Source organism: Rhinolophus hipposideros (assembly GCF_964194185.1).
Source record: "Rhinolophus hipposideros genome assembly, chromosome: 1".
Taxonomy (NCBI): domain Eukaryota; kingdom Metazoa; phylum Chordata; class Mammalia; order Chiroptera; family Rhinolophidae; genus Rhinolophus; species Rhinolophus hipposideros.
In genome coordinates this window covers 75,753,214-75,775,138 of record NC_138047.1, presented here as the reverse complement: position 1 = coordinate 75,775,138, position 21,925 = coordinate 75,753,214, and the positions used below count along the sequence as shown (strand labels likewise).

General features: G+C 35.5%; 1 protein-coding gene across 1 annotated transcript in view; it reads right to left on the bottom strand.

The window, feature by feature from the left end:
- Positions 1 to 21,925, bottom strand: part of BANK1 (B cell scaffold protein with ankyrin repeats 1) — a 336,084-nt gene that overhangs the window by 239,528 nt on the left and 74,631 nt on the right. The window contains exons 4-5 of the mRNA XM_081062310.1: positions 15,879 to 16,017; positions 6,903 to 7,039 (exon numbers count right to left, since the gene is read on the bottom strand). Of these exons, the coding sequence (XP_080918436.1) occupies positions 6,903 to 7,039; positions 15,879 to 16,017 (276 nt within the window). The remainder of the gene's footprint in view (positions 1 to 6,902; positions 7,040 to 15,878; positions 16,018 to 21,925) is intronic.

Genomic DNA, 21,925 nt, shown 5'->3' with positions numbered 1-21,925 from the left:
ACATTTGGAGTATGTCTTATAAGTTAATGATATAACCTGCAGAGGGAATATTTATCAAGTAAGGAAGAGTATCAAAACTTGGTAAATTCAAAATTTTAAGTTCTAGAAAGTAGAGATTACAAAGGATATTGAGAAGGAAAAGCTAAGAACCTAGAAGGAAACCCAGGATGATATGGCTTCATGGGAGCTCAGGAAAGAAAATGTATCAAGAAAATGAGTTTGATCAATGGTGTTAATTGCTGCTGAAAATTCAAGTTAAATTGAACAAGAAAAATGTCCACTGGACTCATTGGAAGAGACTTGAGCATAATTGATATATACTCGTATATTTATGTGTTGATACTTAAGGTAACAAGGTTGATGAGACTAAATGGCTGAACTCTAGGGGAGGGGAATTCTTAGAAGTTGAATTTTCCTTATCTTATCAAAGAGTTCTTTTACTTAATTTCCTGTGTCATTATGCAGTTTACTGTAGAAGCCTAATTCATGAATGCTAAATACAATTTAGAGTTTCCAAATTACATATCCACTTTATTTCTTTATCTTATTGTTGATACTGGAACTGTTCTTAATAAAGAGGCCCCCAAGAATGTATAATTACTTTTAAAATGGTAAAAAAACCACATTTCTGTCACAATCATTTTCTCAGTCTTCTAATTTCCAAAGGGTTACTAATGATTTGGGGTTTGTTCCTATAAGAGGCAGATTCTCTAATTTTCTCTAATTATCTTGTTATGAATAATAGCTATAAAGGCACATTACTAACTGTGCTTGATTTGTGCTTTGTTTTCTGGGTTATTTTAAAACACTCCTTACGGCTGAAGATCTCAACCCTCTAAATAACTAGGTGGTAAAAGCAGAAGCCCACACTCAATTGGGGTGGGTTATAGGCAACACTCATACAAGCGCAGTGATATGCTCTGACAAGGGCCATCAAAGCCAGGGAGAAGCGAGGGGGAGTAAGAAACAAGAGAGATGCTTTAGTTTGGGAGAAATGAAAAATGGAGGGCATATTTATTTCCACTGAGTAAGCAGAAACTACAAGTTAAGAAGTCATTAATAAAATATATTCTAAATAGTAGTTAAACATAAGCTAAAATATCCGGGGCTAATAACTATGAAAATGGGCTGAGATGGCTTACAAGATAAAGAATTGTGGAGAGCCCACTGTATAGTTGTGCTAATGGCTAAGTAACCAAACTCAGAAATATTTATTTTTCCTTATAATACTGCAATAACTACTGCTAAAACTAACCAATTTACTTGTTTTTCTCTAAATAAATGGATGAGCACATTAAGTAGAATATTGCTGTTTGATTCAATGATTTGTAATTGAGGTGAAGATAATCATTAGGTGTGAACTACGCTAATCATGTATCATTAGCCTTCACTGGACCATTACTACAGGTGGAGATTTAGCACAAAGAAAATGTCACTTAATTTGTCAGGACAATACAAACTCCAATAGATATGCCTTCTTCTTATTGATCCATTCTTATAAGGGATACAAACACTATGAAAAAAATGAATCCAGAAACAAATTTCCAAATTGCATTTTTATTGTTCTTTACTCATTTAAAATCTTTCATCAGAAATGTGAAACAAGTAATAAAACTGATGGAAGATACATGAAACCCAAATTATTTCCTTCTTTTCTGGAGGGGGAATTAGGAAGGAGTGCAAATAAAAGTGAAACAGAGGCTACATGGAAAGCCCACATACATGCAAGTCAATCCTCTTTAATGGAGAGTGGTCATAATTTCCAATTTAAGTATTAATATTTTTTTCTTGGCATAAAATTATGGAATACTTGAGTTGGAAGTGACCTTGGGGATCATATACTCTAGCTTCTTCATTGTACACAGGAGAAAATTCATGTACTAGGAAAACTGAGCTCTCATGAAGTGATTACTGATTCAGTATAAAAATCTACCTCTGCTCCTGCCTCATAGGAGAACTAATTTTCCAGTGCCGTGCTGCCACTTGCCAGGAAAGGAAAAGAAAAGATAATATTCAGCCTTTTGAATAAGACGTAAGATCTTAGGCATTTTTGAGTAGCACATTTACTCAATATTCAAAGGAAAGCAACACTGGAATGTAGAATTGAATGGCTGTTAAAAGTCAGTAACGAAGTGTATTAACATACAGCTCACTGCTGAGGTAGAACATGAAGAAAAGTTTATAGCACAAATTCTTCATTTTTCTAGTATCATGGACCTCTAAGAGTTCCTCACTTTCAATGCATAAGATTCATTTATTCACTTTTCTAAATAAACAAGAGTGTGAAAAGGGTAGTTCCATTTCTCTTCCTATTTTATTCACATACCTATACTATAGTTTTTCACTTATTTTTCAAATCTGGCTAGAAAAAAAGCAATCACTTGTGTTTTCCTATAATTTAAGCAATCAATATCAATCGTGTCCCGTGTACCAGAACAATTTGTGTGAAATAAACTGGCTACACAAAGAACAACGGCAGGGCCCCTGCCTTTAAGAAGGTGGGTGTGGGGGGGCAGGAATAGCATACCTTGTTTCCCTGAAAATAAGACCTAGCTGGACCGTCAGCTCTAATGCGTCTTTTGGAGCAAAAAATAATATTATATTATATCCGGTATTATAAGAGGAATATAATATAACGTGACATGACATGACATGACATAACATAATAATATAATATAATATAATATAATATAATATAATATAATATAATATAATATAATAGTACCAGGTCTTATATTAATTTTTGCTCCAAAAGAAGCATTAAAGCTGATGGTCCTGCTAGGTCTTATTTTCAGGAAAACACAGTAATATGTTCTAAAAGAGTCAGCAATCCTGATGGCTAGAACATAGGAATTATAGAGTTAAGAAGACATGGAAAGTGTGTTGTGCTAGGAGTGAGTTCGAAAAGATTTGTGACTGCACAGCCTTGTGTGCCATTCAAAGGAGTTTCGACCTTATATAGCAAGCCACGGAAAGTTTGTATCAAGGGAGTGTCGTAGATGACATTGGTGTTAGGGTGAAGAGACTAGATGCATTTGTACCTCTCACAAATAGGAACAGATGAAAAAGAGGAAGAAATGTGTCTATCAACCTTTTGAGGGACACAGGACCTAAATAAAATTACGGAAATGCCTGGTAGTTTCCAGTATCTCTCTGTAGAATCTCCTGGAGATTCTTTCAGGGAGACAACTGTTAACAACCCCTGAGCTTTAACTTAATGTGGGAACTAACCTTTAAGGGAACTAGTCACAACTGGGAAATTCCTCATGAGGTGAGGAATTTGCACCTTTTCTCACCCCAACCACACCTGGTTTCGTACCTGTATTAAACATTTGCAGGTCGCAAACCAAAGATTGAACAATATATACAATTTAACAAAAACTGGAAATGAAGTGTACCTAATAGGAAGATGAAAACATTTTAATACGTATAAATTACAACATGCAAAATGATAAATACCGGCAACACAAAGATACCATTTTACCGATAAGAAGTATAACTAAGAAGAATTATTTGGTGCCATTTCAAAATCTCTTTTAACAAATAGGATCCTGATGCTTTGATCAATAATTCTGTTCTTTCAGCATTTCTACTTATTTTGGTTTTTACATTGTAACAAGTTGTTCCAACACAAAGTTAACTTTATTGCTCCCCTAGACACTTTTGTAAATAGTATGAAAGTCTCAAAGGTTTTAATTATCTCAGTTAAATAGGAGTTACTAGTATTTCTAACATTGATACTTGAATTCTAATCATCTTCCCAAATTGGGCTGTGAATTTTTCCATTGAATCTCTCTGGAACTAACTGTTTTAGGTGAAGTTTTGGATATTGTATCTCTATGAGACTATGTGCTGGGATTTAGTATCTATTCAAAAAAGATGAAATGATTTTAGGGAGCAGTTATTAGATAATTAAGCTGATTTTGGTCACGTATTCGAAACCCTAATGGACATCATTAAAAACAAACTAAGAGAATCAAATTTCTTATTATCATTTCTTTTTTCAAATTCACAGAATGGTCATTTTGCTACATGCCCAAGAGCTTTTAAATGATAATATAAAATCTCTTATTACAAATTCTAGGCTTACTGAAAAATAAAACCCACAGCTTTCTTGTTATTATTCCTTCTCTCAAATTCAGAGAATGTTCATGTTATTATATGCCCAATAGTTTTTAAATGATTATGAGGAATATTATATTACTAATTTTTAGGATTACTTAAGTGCACAGCTCCCATTAGCATTTATAGGAAAACTCAGAACAGCTCTTTCAATATGCCGTTTCAGCTAAGTAGGTAGGATATTGAAAAAATTGAAATCTGCTGGTATATGTTCTTACAAACACACAGTTACCATGGTGAATAAAATTACAACGTATATTGTTCTTTGAATAGAGATGTTTAGTAGACTATTTTGCAAAATATCCAAATTTCCCAATTAAATGATAGAGTAGCAAGCACATGAAAGAAACAATTACTGTAATGTTCTATACTGGAAAGAAAAAGCAAAGGCTTTTACACAATTTAAAAAATATAATCTGTGTGGGAGGGAAGTCCAATGTCAAAAATATAATCTATGTGGGAGAAAATCCAAATGCCATCAAGCAGTGTGGGTTGGGATATCTCCTCTGAGGCCAAACATCCCTAAAATACACAAAGGAAACGCCCCTGTCGTTTCTTCTTTTTCATGAAGGATACAGTCGGCCACTCACCATCTTAATGAATTCATCACAGGGATAACATATGTGGTTCAAACCCCCTGTCATGCCTGATGTAAGATGTGATGGAGTCTGACTGAATGGCAGCCTTTTCCTTCTTTTAGGTGTGTGATAGTATAGCTTGGTCTGGTCTGAGGTCTGTCTCAGAATTTGTTTGATCTAATCGTACAACACGTCTAAGTCCCCTGATGATAGGAGCAAAATGTCTAAGCCTATCTATTTTAAGTTGTATATATTAAGCCTAATCTCTTAATGTCTCTTTTTACACTGTGGTCTGCTGTCGCCAAGCCAGAATAATTCTACCCCTCAGTAATCTCACCTTGGGTTTAAGTGGCTCTTTCCTGATAGTAAAAGCCTGAATCAAGCTGTGACTATCCAACATTCTTCCTTTCATTAGACTGCCAGGGCTTGGTGGAGAGGAGAAATCCTAAGATACAATCATAACACTTATTCACCTCTCATTTCTGAGATTGAGGGTGAAAATGAAACCAAACATTTTCTAGTTATCTAAAAGCTAGGCAAAACAGTTTTTATTCACTCAAATCTATAGAAAAAAATAACTTCTATATTACAGCATTCTGAAAAACTGTACAAGAGTCAAGAATTACACTTAATTTTCACTCTATAGAGAGGGCTTTTTCCTCTTTAAAGGGAAAACCAACACAGCAATGTGTTTCGGGGACCTCTTTACTTCTATGCTGACTGTATTCATAATGCAATATATCACTTTTATTAATTTTTTTTGTAATAGAATTTTTTAAATAGAAGATAAGGTAGACTTGTCACCAGAAAAAGAAACATTTTTCTGTATGTCAGGCTATTACTTTTGTTCTTGCTTTGCAATTACAGAATAGACATATTGTCAAATGTCCAAACTTCTTGGTTTGACAAATGGTTATTTTACTCCCTGTCCTTTTTAAAGACATTTTTACTGTTTTCATTGTTCTAAAATATGTCATTCCAAAAGGAGAACTCTAATAGAAAAATGTCTTACACAAAATAAATAACAAAACCTCCAATTCCAAACTAGGTTAAACATGTAAGTCTTCATGAAAACCCATCAACTTCACTATCATTGATGGTTCTGTTATAAGTTCTTATAGAGGGTTTTGCAGTGGCTGTGAAGACCACATTGTTCATTCGACTACCTCTTTATTTGTCCATACCCTCTTTAGCCTCTCCCTTTCTCATCACACACACACACACACACACACAGGCAATTAAGCAAGGTTATACTTCTAATTATCAAGTAGCTATGAAAAGAAATGTCTATTTCATTCTGAAAATTTGATGGAATAAGCACACAAAGGGTAAAATTTCCACATCTGCTAAACTTTCTCTTTAATGAAAATGGGTCAGATAACAAAAAGACAAAATGAAATGCAGAAATTAAACTAATGGCATAAGATTAATCCCAATGCAATTGTTATTGTTGTTGTTACATTCTAAATCCATGAGGATAGGGCATTCAGAGCATGTACTTTCACTGGAAAATGTCTCAACAAGGGCTCTTCGAGAAGACCACAAACTCCTCACCAAGTCATCATTGCTGAGGAATAGTTTGTCACACTCAAGAGAGAAGCAACCTGGGCTTAAAAATGCCTGTCTGCATACTTCCCCCCAAAATTTTAACCTTCTGGATTTCCTAATAAACACTGTTAATTTAAAGCAATAATTTTCACTATCAGATAATAGTGATAAATGAAACAAAGGAAAACATACACTGAGCTTGGAAATTTCCACATGAAAATAACAATTTCTAGAGTAACACGACATGCTCCCTTTTTGGTGGTATTCTCAGTTTGTCTGACTCTGTAATTTCAAAGCACCAGATAACCTGACTTATATTTTGTATTTTTCAGATCTAGATAAAAGGTAAAATAATTTCTTAGGACTTTAATTCTTCTGTCTTTTTTAAATCTACTCTGTAACAGCTTTAAAATGAGCCTATTACAATAACTCTTCTGGGTAATCTGTCTCTCAGTGACATTATCTGGAATGCCTGACTTAAGCAAACTAATTCATCTGCATCTCTGCACCACAGAGGTCAGTTTCTTCCCTTCCTATTGATCAGTAGTTCATTCTTATTCAACCAACATACAGACTCCATACCAAAGCATGCATTCTTTTATCTCACATTAGCTCTTTCAGCTCATTATCAACTTCACGGAAAGATCACCTTACCCTGCATACACCATCTCCTGGATCTGCCACTCCCAGGCACTCCATAGCCTTTTCTGTTGTGTGGTATTTAATCTCAGTTGTGGCCTTAATGACTCCATCACAGTAGACGCTGACATTAACAGAGCCAGCAGGAAAATCTTATAAAACACAAACAAAAGTTAGGAGCTCAGTATACAATGCGTGCGTGTCTCACATTAATATATCTCTTAGAGAATACGAAGGAAGGCTTTAAGAATTCATAACAATCGTGCCAACTTCTAGAACTTAAATGTTTTATTTTTTATCCTTAGAAATTAGAAATCACAAAGAGAATATATAATTTTAGAGTTATTAAAGAAAAAACTTAAAAGATAAAAACACGTGGTAAAATTATGGTAAAAGCAAAACCCTAAATCCTTTCTTCCCAACTCCCTAGATTTTTTTTAAATAATCTATAATCATCTTTATATAACACTTTAGAATTCAGAACAATAAAGCTATTTATTAAAAAGTTAGGCATTTGTTATTATTCTTAGGAAGAATATTCCCACAAATTATAGACAAGTTCCTCGAAACTATGTTTGGAAAGAGAACGAGTAGTTGATTGAAATTATAGAACTTTTATTCAATTGATTATAATGAAAAACCCTTGGGAAGGCAAGGTTTAATGCCCTATTATTTAAGTACTAATTACACCATACATTTATCCAAAGCCTTTTTTTGAACGAGCTGTTTAAAGTAACTGATATACTGCATTGTGAATTCTGCTAAACATACCAAGTGTTAAAGTCACTTAAGAATGTTGTGCTCTCCATGAAAGAATAACAATTAACATTTATTTCAATGGAAAACTCGTGTTTTATTGTAACAAACAAAATGTAGCTCTTTAAATTCATTTTCAGAACATGCTGTAAAAACTTTCAATCTTTGTTATGGAGACATTTCCCAAATTCTCCTGGAAAATTGTCACCCAGACATCTGGGGTTTGGAATAAGCCATTAAGTATAACATTAAGTATAAGATCAAAAAGCCAGTTATAACCTCAGCTGCCTAATGAAGCTTTGAATATTAAAACATTCTTAGGGTGTAAGCATTAATTTTACTTTACCTCCTGAAGAGGTTAAAGGACCTCTTACAATATTGCTCAGGGGAATTTAAAGCCAACAAAAGCTATCTTAAGCTTAACTAGACGAAGAGGCTGAAATTTCCTCTTACCATATTGCTTGACTAGGCACTTAACCTGTATTATAAGGGAAATATATGTTATAAAAGTTGTCTTCCCAAAGTAAATATCTATCCACAACAAAAAACCTGAAAGTTGTAAAGTAGGTCTCATCAGCTACCGCTGTGCACATATGGTAAAGGGAGGACCTGGAGTTACTGGCGTCAAATGAAATTAATTTCAGTACATTTCACAAAGATAATTTTGAAAAAAGATATTGATATTGCCTATCAGAAAAGAGATTAGGAGTATTATAATGGACTGTTAACTTTCTGAAAGTCAGGTGATGAATCACGAGAGCTATATGGTGAGGTTTGCTTGCTGGTTCTTTGATTATAAATTACATAAAATCTAATTTCTTTAGAATCTAACACAAAAATGAGCTAATTTATTTCTGATATCTTGAGTCATTAGTTGACTCAAAACTCTGCCATTAATTAGATCTATTGATAATAAAGTTGATTTCAGAGAAATCCTCCAAAAAGATGCCCTTTTATGTACTGTCTTTTTTGTGTGTATGTACATTTTCATATCTATTGAATGTTTGTTATTAAATTAAGACCTAATTTCTGTTTCCACCCATATCAAGATGGACTCTGTATGATCTGTTTGGGAGGCCCTCCTTCATAATATATTATTGAATTGGCCTTTTTGTGAACAATAGCAAGTGTGACTTGAACATTATTTTGCTTTAACTATGGTCACTATGATGTCTACATTTTATAGCTGTTCAATAAAAATAAAACTGATTACTTTAAAGATTCAAATAGAAGAGAGAAAAAGTGAATTCTGCCATATGCTATCTAGACTAAAGTAGGCCAGTCACATTTAATACTGGAAGGACCTACAAATACGGGTCAAAAATCACCGAATCAAGCAAGGGTATGATAATCCGTTATGAAAAAGAAAAAAGGTTTATAATGGAAGAAAAAAAAATGAAACTTCTGGTCCCCATCGTACATAGATACACAACAAAGTATTAGGTCGGTGCAAAAGTAATTGCGGGTTTTGCAATTATTTTTAATCTTTTAAACCGCAATTACTTTTGCACCATTCTAACACTTTTGCAAAGGAGCAATCGTAGAAAGGAATTCTACTTAAATTTCGTATCTCAAGTTCTAGGCTCTTCAAGTATCTTTGTCAGCCTTCCCTGCCTCTATGATTTAAGTGGTCTGTCTTTTCAGATGAGGGACAGACCAAAGTAGTTTATGGAAAATATAATCCAAGTATATTTCTGAAGAGTTCAAACTACATTCATTAATTCCATATAAAAAGATATTTCAGAAATCCATTAATTTAAGACCTTTTTAGTTTCTGTATTTCCATTGTCTGAGAAGCTGTGTTCATAAACAAATTTTAGCTCTTTACCATGTGGTAAACGTTAAATGAACCCACCTAATGTTTCCATAGGAACTGAAATCAACATGACTCTTTCTGATTAGAACATTATTATGAAATAAATATTAGTAGTTTCAAAACCTTGGTCATGCCTAAAAATGAATATCAATTTTTATATATGTTAAAATTACCTTCCTGAATTATAATATTTAGAAAAGTTTCTTATTGTTATTTCTTAAGCAGGTTCAGCAAAATACTTGGCACACCTTAAAGTATTTTTCATGCTCTTTCAATGACATATGAAGTTATAATTTACATTATTCAAAACATAGTTTCCTAATTAATAAAGAGATTCTACATCTTTGTGGATTCATTTCACATTCTTTTCAACTTTTAATTGGTTGTCCCCTGCTGTGTAAAATATTTGAGCTTCAGGTACCAGAGAAATACCTTCTTCCGTCTGAGAAAAATTAGTGAATTTTTCTAGTTTAAAGCCTTCAAAAGTATTTTTATAAATTTTGGAATGAACTGGCACTATGGTAACTTTCAATTCCTTTAGCACAAAATAGTCTCTGTCAGAGACAAACCTGTGGATGCCATCAGAAAGGTGTGATTTTTAGAAAGCAAAGTAATTATAAATGTATCAAGTTATTGAGCTGAAAGAAAGGGGAGAAGGCAAAATTAGAGGATATTTTCTCAAATTGAAAAAATCAGGTTAATATTTGGAAGTGTGTCAAAAGGGAAAGGAGAAGAACTTATAGAGAGCATCTTAGGATTTCTTTTCTGTTTGGTATAATTGCACTTTAACATAATTTTGTGATTCTTCAAATTGTTACTAAATTAAAAAGGAATATACATTTTAAAAGAACATTAATATAGTACAGTGCTTGGATGGAGAGAAATCTGAGTTCTTTCTGAGAACTATAAGACAGAGATTTAAGAGTATTTGGTAGACCTTAAAACTGAGAGACTACATACACACACACTTAAATGGTTAAGAGGAGGTATCCAAATAAAGGAAAGAATTAGAGTAGTTGGACTTAGAAGTATACCTTTCTCTAACAGAAAATGCTAGTTGCCTACCCCAATATGTATTCTGTTCTTCCTTTTAGAAACAGATTTTGACTTGTTGTTGGGCACATTTCTATCCAACTAAAAAGATTAGGATTTTCTATTCTTTCCTACAGCTAGATAGGACGTGGGGAGTAAATTCTGACCAATGAGATACCTGCAGATGTGTCTTACAGAAACCTTCTTCCTTAATGAGGCCTCCATTTCTTTATCCGAGTTGTGTGTTGATAAACTACCTCTCCATAAAGATAAAAAAGAGCCTTGATTTATAGTTTTTGTCAGTTACTGTGGTGTAAATATTCCCACCATGGCTGATTTCAAGCTACCAAAGTGTTATGGACTCAATTTCATCCTCTTCAAATTCATACGTTGAAGCCCTAACCTGTAATGTACTGTATTTGGAGATGAGGCCTTATCTAATAAGTTTGGCATCCTTATAGAAAGAGGAAGAGACACCAGAAGTGCAGGTGACAGAGGAAGGCCATGTGAGGACAGAGAGAAGGCGGTTGTGTGCAAGCCAAGGAAAGAAGCTCTGCCACAAGCCGACTTCTGGTTCCTTGATCGTAGACTCCCAGCTTCCAGAACTGAGAAAATAGGTATTTATTGTTTAAATCATCCAATCTGTGGTATTTTGTTATGACAGCCCGAGAAGTTTAATACACAAAGTGCTATCATTGAATATGAAAGAGGGAAGATGCACTGAATTGCCTCTTTCCATCCAGTATGAGGTGCTTCCAGCCCATCACAGCTTCATATTTCTTGGAGGACAGGTGTGATGTCAAAAGTCTTAGGAGCCATCTGGCTCCATGATGAATATGGCCACACGCTAGGAACTATGGAATGGTGACTAGAAATAAACAAGGGTTCTGAACAAATTATGAGGCTGCCATACCAGTCCTCAACACCAGCCAGTCTTAGTACAGGGAAGTCTGGTTACAGCACAAGAGAAGCACTTTACAGGGAGCAAACCCCATGTTAAGTCATGTTCCTGATTAAGTCATGAGTCAGATGACCACAAATCAAGTTACATGAGCAATTTTTCCAGACTGAAAAGAGACTGGACACATGGAGGTCTCCTCCTGAACTTTATGCGTTAATATTCTTCCAAATAATTCTGAGAGTGGGGAAGGGTTGCTGGTATGCTTCTCCTTTAGGTTTTTAAAATTATTTATTTCAGATGCAGTTGACGTTCCATACTATTTTATGTTAGTTTCACGTACACAGAAGAGTTGTGAGACATTTATATAATTTATGCAAAGATCCTTCCAATTAGTCTAGTGCCCACCTGGCACTATACATAGTTGCTTCAATATCATTCAGTACATTCTCTACACGGGTTACATCCCCGTGACTATTTTGTAACTACCGATTTGTATTTTTTAATCCACTTTAGTTGCTGATCCCTCCATTTTAACTTGGTATTCAAAAAAGTACAGAAAAATGTTTTAAAGACGTAAATCTGCATGGACCATATTAGTAGATGATGTGGGATACATCATTTCTTGCCCTTCGAAGTCACCAGTTGGTACAGGGATTATATATAAAATGACATAGAGTTGGGAGCTCTCCTGAGCATGATTCCTCAAGAGTAAAAGGGGACAAACAAATTTGGTGGCTTTTATATCAAAAGATATAAACAGCGGACTAAGAAAAGAGAGGGATAATACAAGGAGTACAATATTTATAAAGAAAGATGGTCCCCTCAATTCTTTTCCCTGTAGGGAAGAGAAGGAAGTTTTTAAATGGTTTACCATACCCTGTCCAGAAGCTGAAGATGGGTTATTCCAGAAAAAAAAACACTCCTTATGTTTAGCGGAATTGCTAGAGGGAGAGACTGACACTTTGTTCCTTAGTTGCATGTCTATTTAAGTGTTGTCTTATATCTTATCTCCCTGGTCTCCAAACATCCTATAAGTGAGTACTTGAAACATAAGTAGAGAATTTATTTTATCAAAAAGAAAATCGAGGCTCAGGATAATCAAGAGACTTGTCTGAAGTTGCCCAGTAACTGGCTCCACACAGAATAAAAAGGGAGCTCTTGATCACTGTTAAGTGTTTCCTCGGCTACTCATCAATTCTGGACAGAGCACAAACCTTTAAGCATGTGCTGGGCACTCTCTCTTATTCCATAATTGGTGTGGAGAAAAAGGAAGTCTTTTGTACAGTCAGTGGTATTAAATTGAACTTTCTGAGACGATGGGTTATGTTCTAATAAATCACTTTAAATATGGTTAGTTCCACTGAGAAAGTGAATTTTAAATTTTGTTTAATTGAAATAAACTTTCAGTAACCAGATATGTGGTTATATACACCACGATGTTCACCAGTGCAGCTGCAAAGCATAATTTCTCTAGCTATTGTTGGTGACTCACTAAGATATCATGATTTCAATTTAGTAGGTTTTGACTAGCATTGAAAAAAATTGAAGAGAAGTAGAATTTCTACCTCTCTGCTTACATTACCCATATGTTCTTGCATGTGGTCTTCTGTCACATGATAGCCCTTAATATACAAATGAGAGTTATTTAAAATTCCATGTCTGATAATTCCAACATCCATGTCACATCTAAACCTGGTCTGATGTTTCCTTTAACTCTTCAGATTGTTTTGTTCTTGGCTTTTGGCATGATTTGTAATTTCTGGTTAAAAACCAGACATATTGTGTCAGGTAGAAGTAAAGTAAGTAGGAATGTAGTGAGAATTTATTATAATCTGGCTAGAAGTTCAGCTGCATTTAATGTTTGCTGTAGTTACAGGTACCAGAAGCTTCAAATTCCTCTGTTATCGTTGCTTTTCTCTTCCCTCTTGACCTTTGCTTCCCTATGTACTCCTCCCCATAAAGATTCTGCATCTTGCAGTATTTTCAGCTGTAATCCACCACCATTATACTGAATCCTTTGATGGTGCTGGTGGTCAGGCTGGGGCGAGGGGAAGTATTCTGATCTTATGATTAAGTCTCAGTCTTTTAATGGGCCTATGACTCCTGATTGGAACCTTCATAAGCGTTTCTGCTGTGGTTTAGCTTTCCCCTCTCCACCTTAAGTGAGACAGGAAGACTAGAGAGGGACACAGTTGATGGATGCCCTTGGGATGAAGCTCTGGTAAAGTGTTTTCTCCTGGAGAGTAGCCTCTGTTATGGAGAACATACTGGGAGTATTTCACCATGATTATTTTTCCTCTTACCTGGTAGAGCCTCCCGAAGATATTTCTCAGATCTTCACTTTGAGAACCTGGTGAGATTCGTGGAGGGAAATCCCACAAAATTATAGGTGCCGCATACGACTACGGTTCCCAGGAGATTCTTACTCTCAAACTAGTCCACACTCAGCAATTAGTCAAAAGTGCCATTTCAGTACTCCCGACTAGTTTCTGGCTCTAGTGATGTCTGCTCCAACTAAGCAGATCTTGGATGTCACTCTCTTGATTTACGTTTCATTCCAGATTTGGGGATGGTGATTGGCCCTGCAACCTTAGTTCTCTGATGAGTGCAAGAAAAGTCATTGATTTTCAGTATGTTCAACTTTTTCTTGCTGTAAGAACAGGAGTAACAATATTCAAGCTTTTACATGACAGGGATGAAACTGGTAGTCTAACTATTGATTTTAAAACCTTTGTTTTAATTACGTATGTAGGCACATGTACTGGGTCATGATATAAAATGTATTTCTTGCTAGGACTCAAAAAATTTCAAGGAACAGTGACCTGAAACAGATAAAATAAGACCCTGGGGCCATTTCTGCTGAGGCATGCCCCATCCATATTCCCATGTGCATAGCAGATAACATTTCATAAGAAAATCTCTCATTGAATTACAGAACACACCAGTTGAAAGAACAACTTGGAGAGGTTTAATTATCACCACTGGTAAATAGTGATTTATTTATTTACTATAAATTTGCTATTCATTCATTAGACAGTATTATGGTTTGGTATATCTTGGAAAATATGTAATATTAGTTTCCTGGTTTTGTAAAAGAAAATTGGAACTTTGCCATATTTCATTCTTTACACTGGTCTTAGCTACTAAGTAAATTGAACATCAAATCTCAATGTGAATAATTTTATTTGACATTTTGTTCTGCTATTTGAGAAATATTATCTAAGTACTTCTTAATTTGCAATGTTAATTTTTCTGTGGTGATTTTAGTTTAACTGAATGTAGTTTAAACTCCAAAACGAATTAGTTTATTGTTCATTAAATCATTTTAAAATGTGGCATAAGAAAGTAGGGGGCTTTGCAAGAGAAAGAGAAGAGACAGAGAGAGATCTTTCTCATCTCACTTCTGTATATCCTTATCTATGACAAGGTATAAAATGTTTATAAATGCTTAGTGTAGATTCTTTCCTTTCTATAATCCAACTTTGACCTCAGCTGTACAAGAAAATCCATAGAACGAACACATGCTTTGCATAACATAATAGAAAGGTGTGTAGATGCTCTGTAAATAGACTAACCTAAGAATAGCTACATTCTAAAATGGTAAAAAGGCTCAGGATGTATTTGATATATTCTTTAATTTTAAATATTTTCACTACATTTCCAAATTCATTGCAAGATTGCCTGTCTTTTACTTTAAAATGTTTTATGAAGTTCACATGTATGAAGTTTTATAAGGTACTTTTATTCTGTGATTGAAAAAAGATATCATGAATTCAAAAACCAAGTAGCCCTACATTTATATCAAAACATTCAGAAATTAATATATTAGATTTTGATTTTAGTACAATTATTGTGGCAAGTATGGATATTCCATCTGGAATTTTCAATCTGATACGGTTTGTCACGCTGCAAGCAAAGTTGGTTAGAGAAATGGCTAGCTTCATAAAGTAAATAAGGGAAAGAGGGAAAGATTGTGTATAGAAATGGTACCATGATGATAAAAATAGTGAAAAAGATTTATGCTTTCCATAACAACCAAAAATATGCTCAGGAGCGTGGAGAGTGTGTGTGAGAGAGAGAGAGAGAGAGAGAGAGAGAGAGAGAGAGGGAGGGAGGAAAAATTTCAAAGTTCAATAATAAAAATCCAAATATCTGCTAATCTTGCTACCATAAAGCTAATAATCTTAGTTCCATATTTAATAGCTGACATATATTAAAGTGGTCTCTGCTGACACATATAAAAACATCAGATGTTGCCGGCTGTTGTTTCACCACATGGTACAAGTTAATTTCTCATAATTTACACATTCGTACATTCGCGAATCCAGATTAATAATAACAACCTTGGGTATGTGAAAGTTAAGCACAGGAAACACCTGCAGAACAATATTACTTTCTGTAGGGAAGTAAAACCATTTATCATACATTTATTGAAAGAAACTCAGGATGATGTTGTATATTTATTAAAGCCTAAAACAGTTCTTACCTAAAGCTTTCATACTCCAGACGGTCTTATTCCAAAGGGCTGGCTGTGCTCTAATGCATTTATTATTTGACATAAATTCAACCTCCACAGTCCCACCAATTACTTCATCTCTCAAAATAATAAATATTTCACCAGGATTCTGCATGATAAAAAACATAACCCATTAAGCCTTTGAAAATGTTTACAGTAACCAAATAACCCATTACATTTATTAATGATAAAGTTTGTACACGATCATTGTATGTCTCCTATCATATCCACATTTTCAACCATGCTTAGAAATAAAATATGTAAATGTGATTCTCGCTACATTTTGAGTTTACCAATTTGATGTCTATTGAATTTCTTTTCCAATACCATATTTTGCCACTGAACAAACAGTGAGGACATAGTTGTTCCCTTTCCACTTGCATCTTCCCTGTATGTGAGGCTCCCTAACTCACAGTAATGAGCACCCCTCATTGCTCACCAAATCCTTTTTGCAAATGCTTTTCCTCCACCTTTGTAGGATTAGGTGTGTCTATCTATAAATGAAAGGACTGAACAGGCTTAACTTTATAATCCCTTGAAATTTACATGTGATGAATTTTTTTTAAAGTCCAATCGTTTTAAATCTTACCTAATGGAGATTCTTTGGTTATTCTATTTATGATGAGTATCTGTGAAGTTTACTGAGTTGATTAAGGGTTATAAATCTCAGTTTCAAGGTTTATTAAGGTGGAAAATTTAAATCTATGTACAGAGGGTAATAAGAGTTATTGAAAACCTTTTTGAAAAAAATTTCAAGTAGCGACAAGAAGATTGAAATTAATACAGAGAAAGGAAAAGAATAAACATTTATTGAGCATTTATTTTATACTAAAATTTATTTTAAGCACTTTTATATAAAGATATATAATTTAATTCTAACCAACACACACACACACACACACACACACACACACACACAACAAACACAAACACAAACGTGCACACCAAAACCAAAATGGAAGACTGCTATTTTATTTTTTATGAACAAAGTAAGACACAGAATTATATCTGAAAATGAATCAGAACTACCTAAATTCGAAATCGGCACTGTTTATTACATCATGTCGTTTAACCCTTCAAAATAACTAGAACAAAATACTATTTTAAGATCATCTCAGATATTGCCCTTCAAAGGTTTTCTTCAAAGTCAAACTAAATTTTAGTCTCTCACAAAGTAAACAGGAACCTCATTTATATGCTCTTATAAAATCATGATTACCCAAAAGTCATTAATTTCAAAGTTATCTTATTTAAATGTTATCTCCCTAAGCAAAAATCACCCACCAATAAAGCTTACATCTTTAATGCTCCGTACCAAAGAGTTATTACAAATACATTAATGTTACAAAATTATCTCAGCTGAGACACATCCACTTTGGGGAGTTTTCCACTAGGGTTCAGGGCTCCCCAATATTTGTCCACAGGGTACTTTGAAGTAAATTTCTCCTTACCAATTAAACTGCACATCAAGAAAGGACCCCATCTCAAGGGAACAACCACTATTCTCTCCCTTGCTCTGGACCCTCACATCCAACATGTCAGAAACACTTTCTATTACCTGCCCTGTACCTTCCCTAATGCACCGCTTCATCTAAATCCTGAAGGTCAGGACCAGGAGCCCTTCCGCTCTTTTGATCTGCAACCTCTGCATCACAGGACCTCACCTCTAGCGCAGTTCTTTAGTGCCTATCTTGCTCATTACCTGTCACCTCACTTCCAATCTTTAATGACTTCCCATTTCACTTGGTTCAGATGTCCCATTCTCTGCTTCAAAGTTCTTCAGCGTTCACTTTGATGTGAACATCCCTTCTTGTTCGACCTTGGCCTCTCCCCTCTGATCTTAGTAAGCCTAAGCATACTCTCCTATGTTTTATTCACCCAGTCCCCTCATTTGCACTCATGAGTGTTCACACAGGAACACTCTTATGCATCAGATTCCATCCTTCAGAGAGGGCATTGCTCCACCTTTCAACCATTTCTAGACAGAAGTTCTAAACAAAACCCAAACACACTGACCACCCTTAATGAGGCAGTTACATGTTCATTTGCACGTGGGACCAGCTTCATGGGCATGCAACCTCTGCAGCTGCACAGGGCCCTGTGCTTATAAGGTCCCTGCACTTACTGTAACATTCTGCCTTGGAGTGCTAAATAATATGAACAAAGACTCCACGTTTTCATTTTGATTTGGGCCTAGCTGATTATGCAGTGGGTCCTATTTGTACATAATGTTGGCATGCCATTTAGTTCCTTATCTCCCTCCATCTTCCCATACTTATCCTCTCCAAGGTCCAACTCAGGTTTCTCCAGCTCCACATATTCTTCCAACAACTGAAGCCAATGAGGAGTTTTACGACTTCCAAAGGAATCCCAGAGCATTGCATAGCCACACTTCTTTGACCCTTTCTAAGTCAGGCCTTCTGAAGTAACAGGAGTGAAATATTCAGGCTAACACATGAGAGATCTTCAGCTGGTAGAGTCTGTGCATCTCCATGCAGGAAGTGACCTGTTCAGCTCTGGGAGGGAAGACCTGCACCTATACCGCCCTAACCCTAATTATTGTGGACATCATAATTAAAGATGGGATTGTATGGATACAGTCAATTCCATGGAGAAAATGCTAGGATACGCAAATGGTCATCAATTTAGTTTTATCAGTTATGAAGTTGTTATTTTGCTCTCAATCTTTTCTCTGTTTATCCCTTATTTAGTGCTGAGAATTCAGAGAGAGAAAGGGCTATGATAATTATCACTCCCAAACACTAATATTTTGCTGCATTAGTCAAAAACTTTGTGAGACCTAAACAAAAGGGCTGGAACTTGGTCTACAAAGTTTCTGGTTCTGTCAGGGTAGGTGTCTTTAGGCTTTAATGATTTAAGAAGCACAGGCAACAAAGGGTTTTGATCCTAGTAGATCATCATATCAGATTACCATGACGTTTGTACGCACACCAATGGCTCTTTCTCTATATTCATGACCACTTTAGTAGCCACTAGCTTAACAAGCATAAATGCATGGGCCTTACTAAGCCTGGACTATGCAGGTTCCCACAGCTGTCATGGATCTGACATGTGACAGCAAAGCAAGGATTAGTTTATAGCCATGGTTGCAAATTTACCTACTAATTCTCACCTTCAGAATCATCTGGGAAGCTTTTATGTCCAATGTCCAGGCCATAACCCAGATCGTTGACATCTGAATCACTGGGTATAGTATTCAAATATTATTATTTTTTAAAAAACCTTCACTAGTAGTCCCTATATGCACCTTAGTTTGAAAACAACTTGGTTAAAGCGAAAACACATCTGTTGGTCATTGTAAAACCTCACCACCAACATAGTACTTCACAACATAGACTTTTTTGGCAATAATACACACAATACTTTTTTTGCTACTTTTATTGTGTTTTTCAATTAAATCACAGGATCAGACTTTAGATTCAGGATGGTTACCAAGAACAAATGTGTGATTTGGTGTCAGAAATAAGTAGGCAGTGCTTAGCTTCTGTATCTTGTTTTACTCTGGATTCGGGGCTAAAGGATAAATAGGTAGGAGGTAATCTCTGAGATTCTTGTGGCTTGCCCATGGGACACTATGAGTCACACCCATTCGTACCATGTTTCCCCGAAAATAAGACCTAGCCGGACAATCAGCTCTAATGCGTCTTTTGGAGAAAAAAATCAATATAAGACCCAGTCTTATTATACCATAATATAAGACTGGGTCTTTAATATAACACAATATAATAATATAATATAATATAATACATAATATAATATATAATATAATATAAAATATAATATAATAATGTAATGTAATATAATACCGGGACTTATATTAATTTTTGCTCCAAAAGATGCATTAGAGCTGATTGTCAGGCTAGGTCTTATTTTTGGGGAAACAGGGTATGTCAGTCTCAGGGTTTCTCTAGATTTGTTCATTACAGAGTCTGCAGTCTATACTATGGGTCTGGAGACTCATGTGGCTGTAGCCATAGAGGTATGACAATGAACAGGTCCAATAAAGTGAAGGTCTTTATTAGGGAATAGGCCGTGTTCTAAGATTCAGTTAGAAAGGCAATTCAATAAAATTAATATAGATCTAAATGGTGATAAAGCAACTTTAAGAGGCTTTAGTGATTATACTATAAGTTTAAGAATTAAATTTGCTCAAGAAATCAACAAGTGACTGGATTGGTTTTGAAAATATGCTTGTCTTATCATCAGAACAGCGGCACCAGTAGAATAACATAAAAATAAAGGAACATCTGTTATATTAAAGGAAGAGATTTGGGCGGGCGAGGGGGGCAGGGAGAAAAGCTGCGATTGCAGTGAACAGATTCTACCAAAAGGAAGGGAAAATGATAAATTAAAGATCTGCTTACACAGATAAAACAACCTAAAGAAAATACGCTCACTCTTAACACCTCTTTGGGCCAGTGTTACTAAAGAAGAAATATAGAGGTCATTACTGAACCTGTGATGGGGGCTCACAGAAATAACAGGAGAGGCAGGAGGAATCAGAGAGCAAACTATAGTACTTCTGAGCAGGCCCATCGAGGAAAACTTTTAGAGGTTCTCTCTTAAAGCTGCAGGTAAAATCCATAAAAAGAGTAACTGGAATCATTACTTATAGACTATACAGCTCTAGCAAGTAATGATAGAACAATTGTGTGGATTGCAGAGAAGTCTGTGAGCGAGCTCTGAATTTTTGATGCCATTATTAGGTGATGTGATGGTTACTTATTATTGTAAAGGGTATAAATGTATTTCCTATCCTCTGAGACAGGATTAAACCTTGGCACTATTGACATTTTTGGACCAGAGAAGTTACTGCTGTAAGGTCTATCCTGAGCATTATAGGATATTTAGCAGCATCCCTGGTTTCTACGTGTTGGATGCCAATAGCAGCCTCCCCCTCACCCCACACCCTCCCACAGTTGTGACAATGAAAACTGTCTGCACACTTTGCCAAATATCCCTTAGGGGGAGGGGACAAAATCACTCCCAGATGAAAACCACTACTTTGAGGGAATTTGCCACACAAAAAAAATAAAAAATGAAATTAGGACTTCAGAGTAGTACACAGCACAGAGATGAGAAGCTAGCAAATAACAGACCAGATCCAGTTTGGGCCTATTTAGATATTATTCGCATAGTAGAATGCCTCCCAGGTGGGATTTGCATCACGGGTATACTAAAGTTGGCTAACATTCATGTGAATAATGGATGCATGTGGCAGACTTCAAACTCATTGACTTTTTATCTCTCATAATTGATTACCCCATAAGGCAAAATCAAGAGGAATATGCTAGAAAAACAAATTACCAAAATAAAAGAAAAAATGCTGATCTTAGAAATGGTAAAAGATGAGGCCAAATTAAGTAGCAGATTTAACCTGTTAAAACTCATCTAAGTACTTCTCAAAGAGACAGGGAATAATTTATACAGAGAGCCCTGGAGACATATCTTCACCAGGGCATGACAAAAATATGTTGAAGAAAAAGTATTTTCTGTTTTACAAGCGACACAAGATTTCCAAGGCTCAGGAAATGGAAATTCCCTGGAAAGGCATGGTGCTGGGAAAGATGACAAGGCAGAAGGAGCAACATCCCCAGGCTCCTGGCTTCAAAAGCAGCAGCAGCATCACCCATTGCCTCAGTTAAATAAGCTTCTGAAGCTGATTCTCCAGAATAGACGAGGGAACAGGGAGGACACTTCTCTGGAGGCAGGTCCCCAGATCCGAGCAATTCTGCAGCAAGAGGCAGCAGCAAGACAGATTCCAACTAACTCCCTGTTCATCAGAGAGATGAAGGTTATGCCACTAGCTCGAACTCAGTCAACTCAGTGTTGGCACGTTGGAAATACCACACTCCCAGGGGAGAGTAATACAATTTGATGGGTATGAAAGACACTGTCTGTCAAATAAGACCTGGTGCCTGGCAGTAACAGTATTGTAAATTTCTAGATTTTGTAAGATGGCAGGCAAGTCAAATATCACTTCCTGGGAGAGGAGG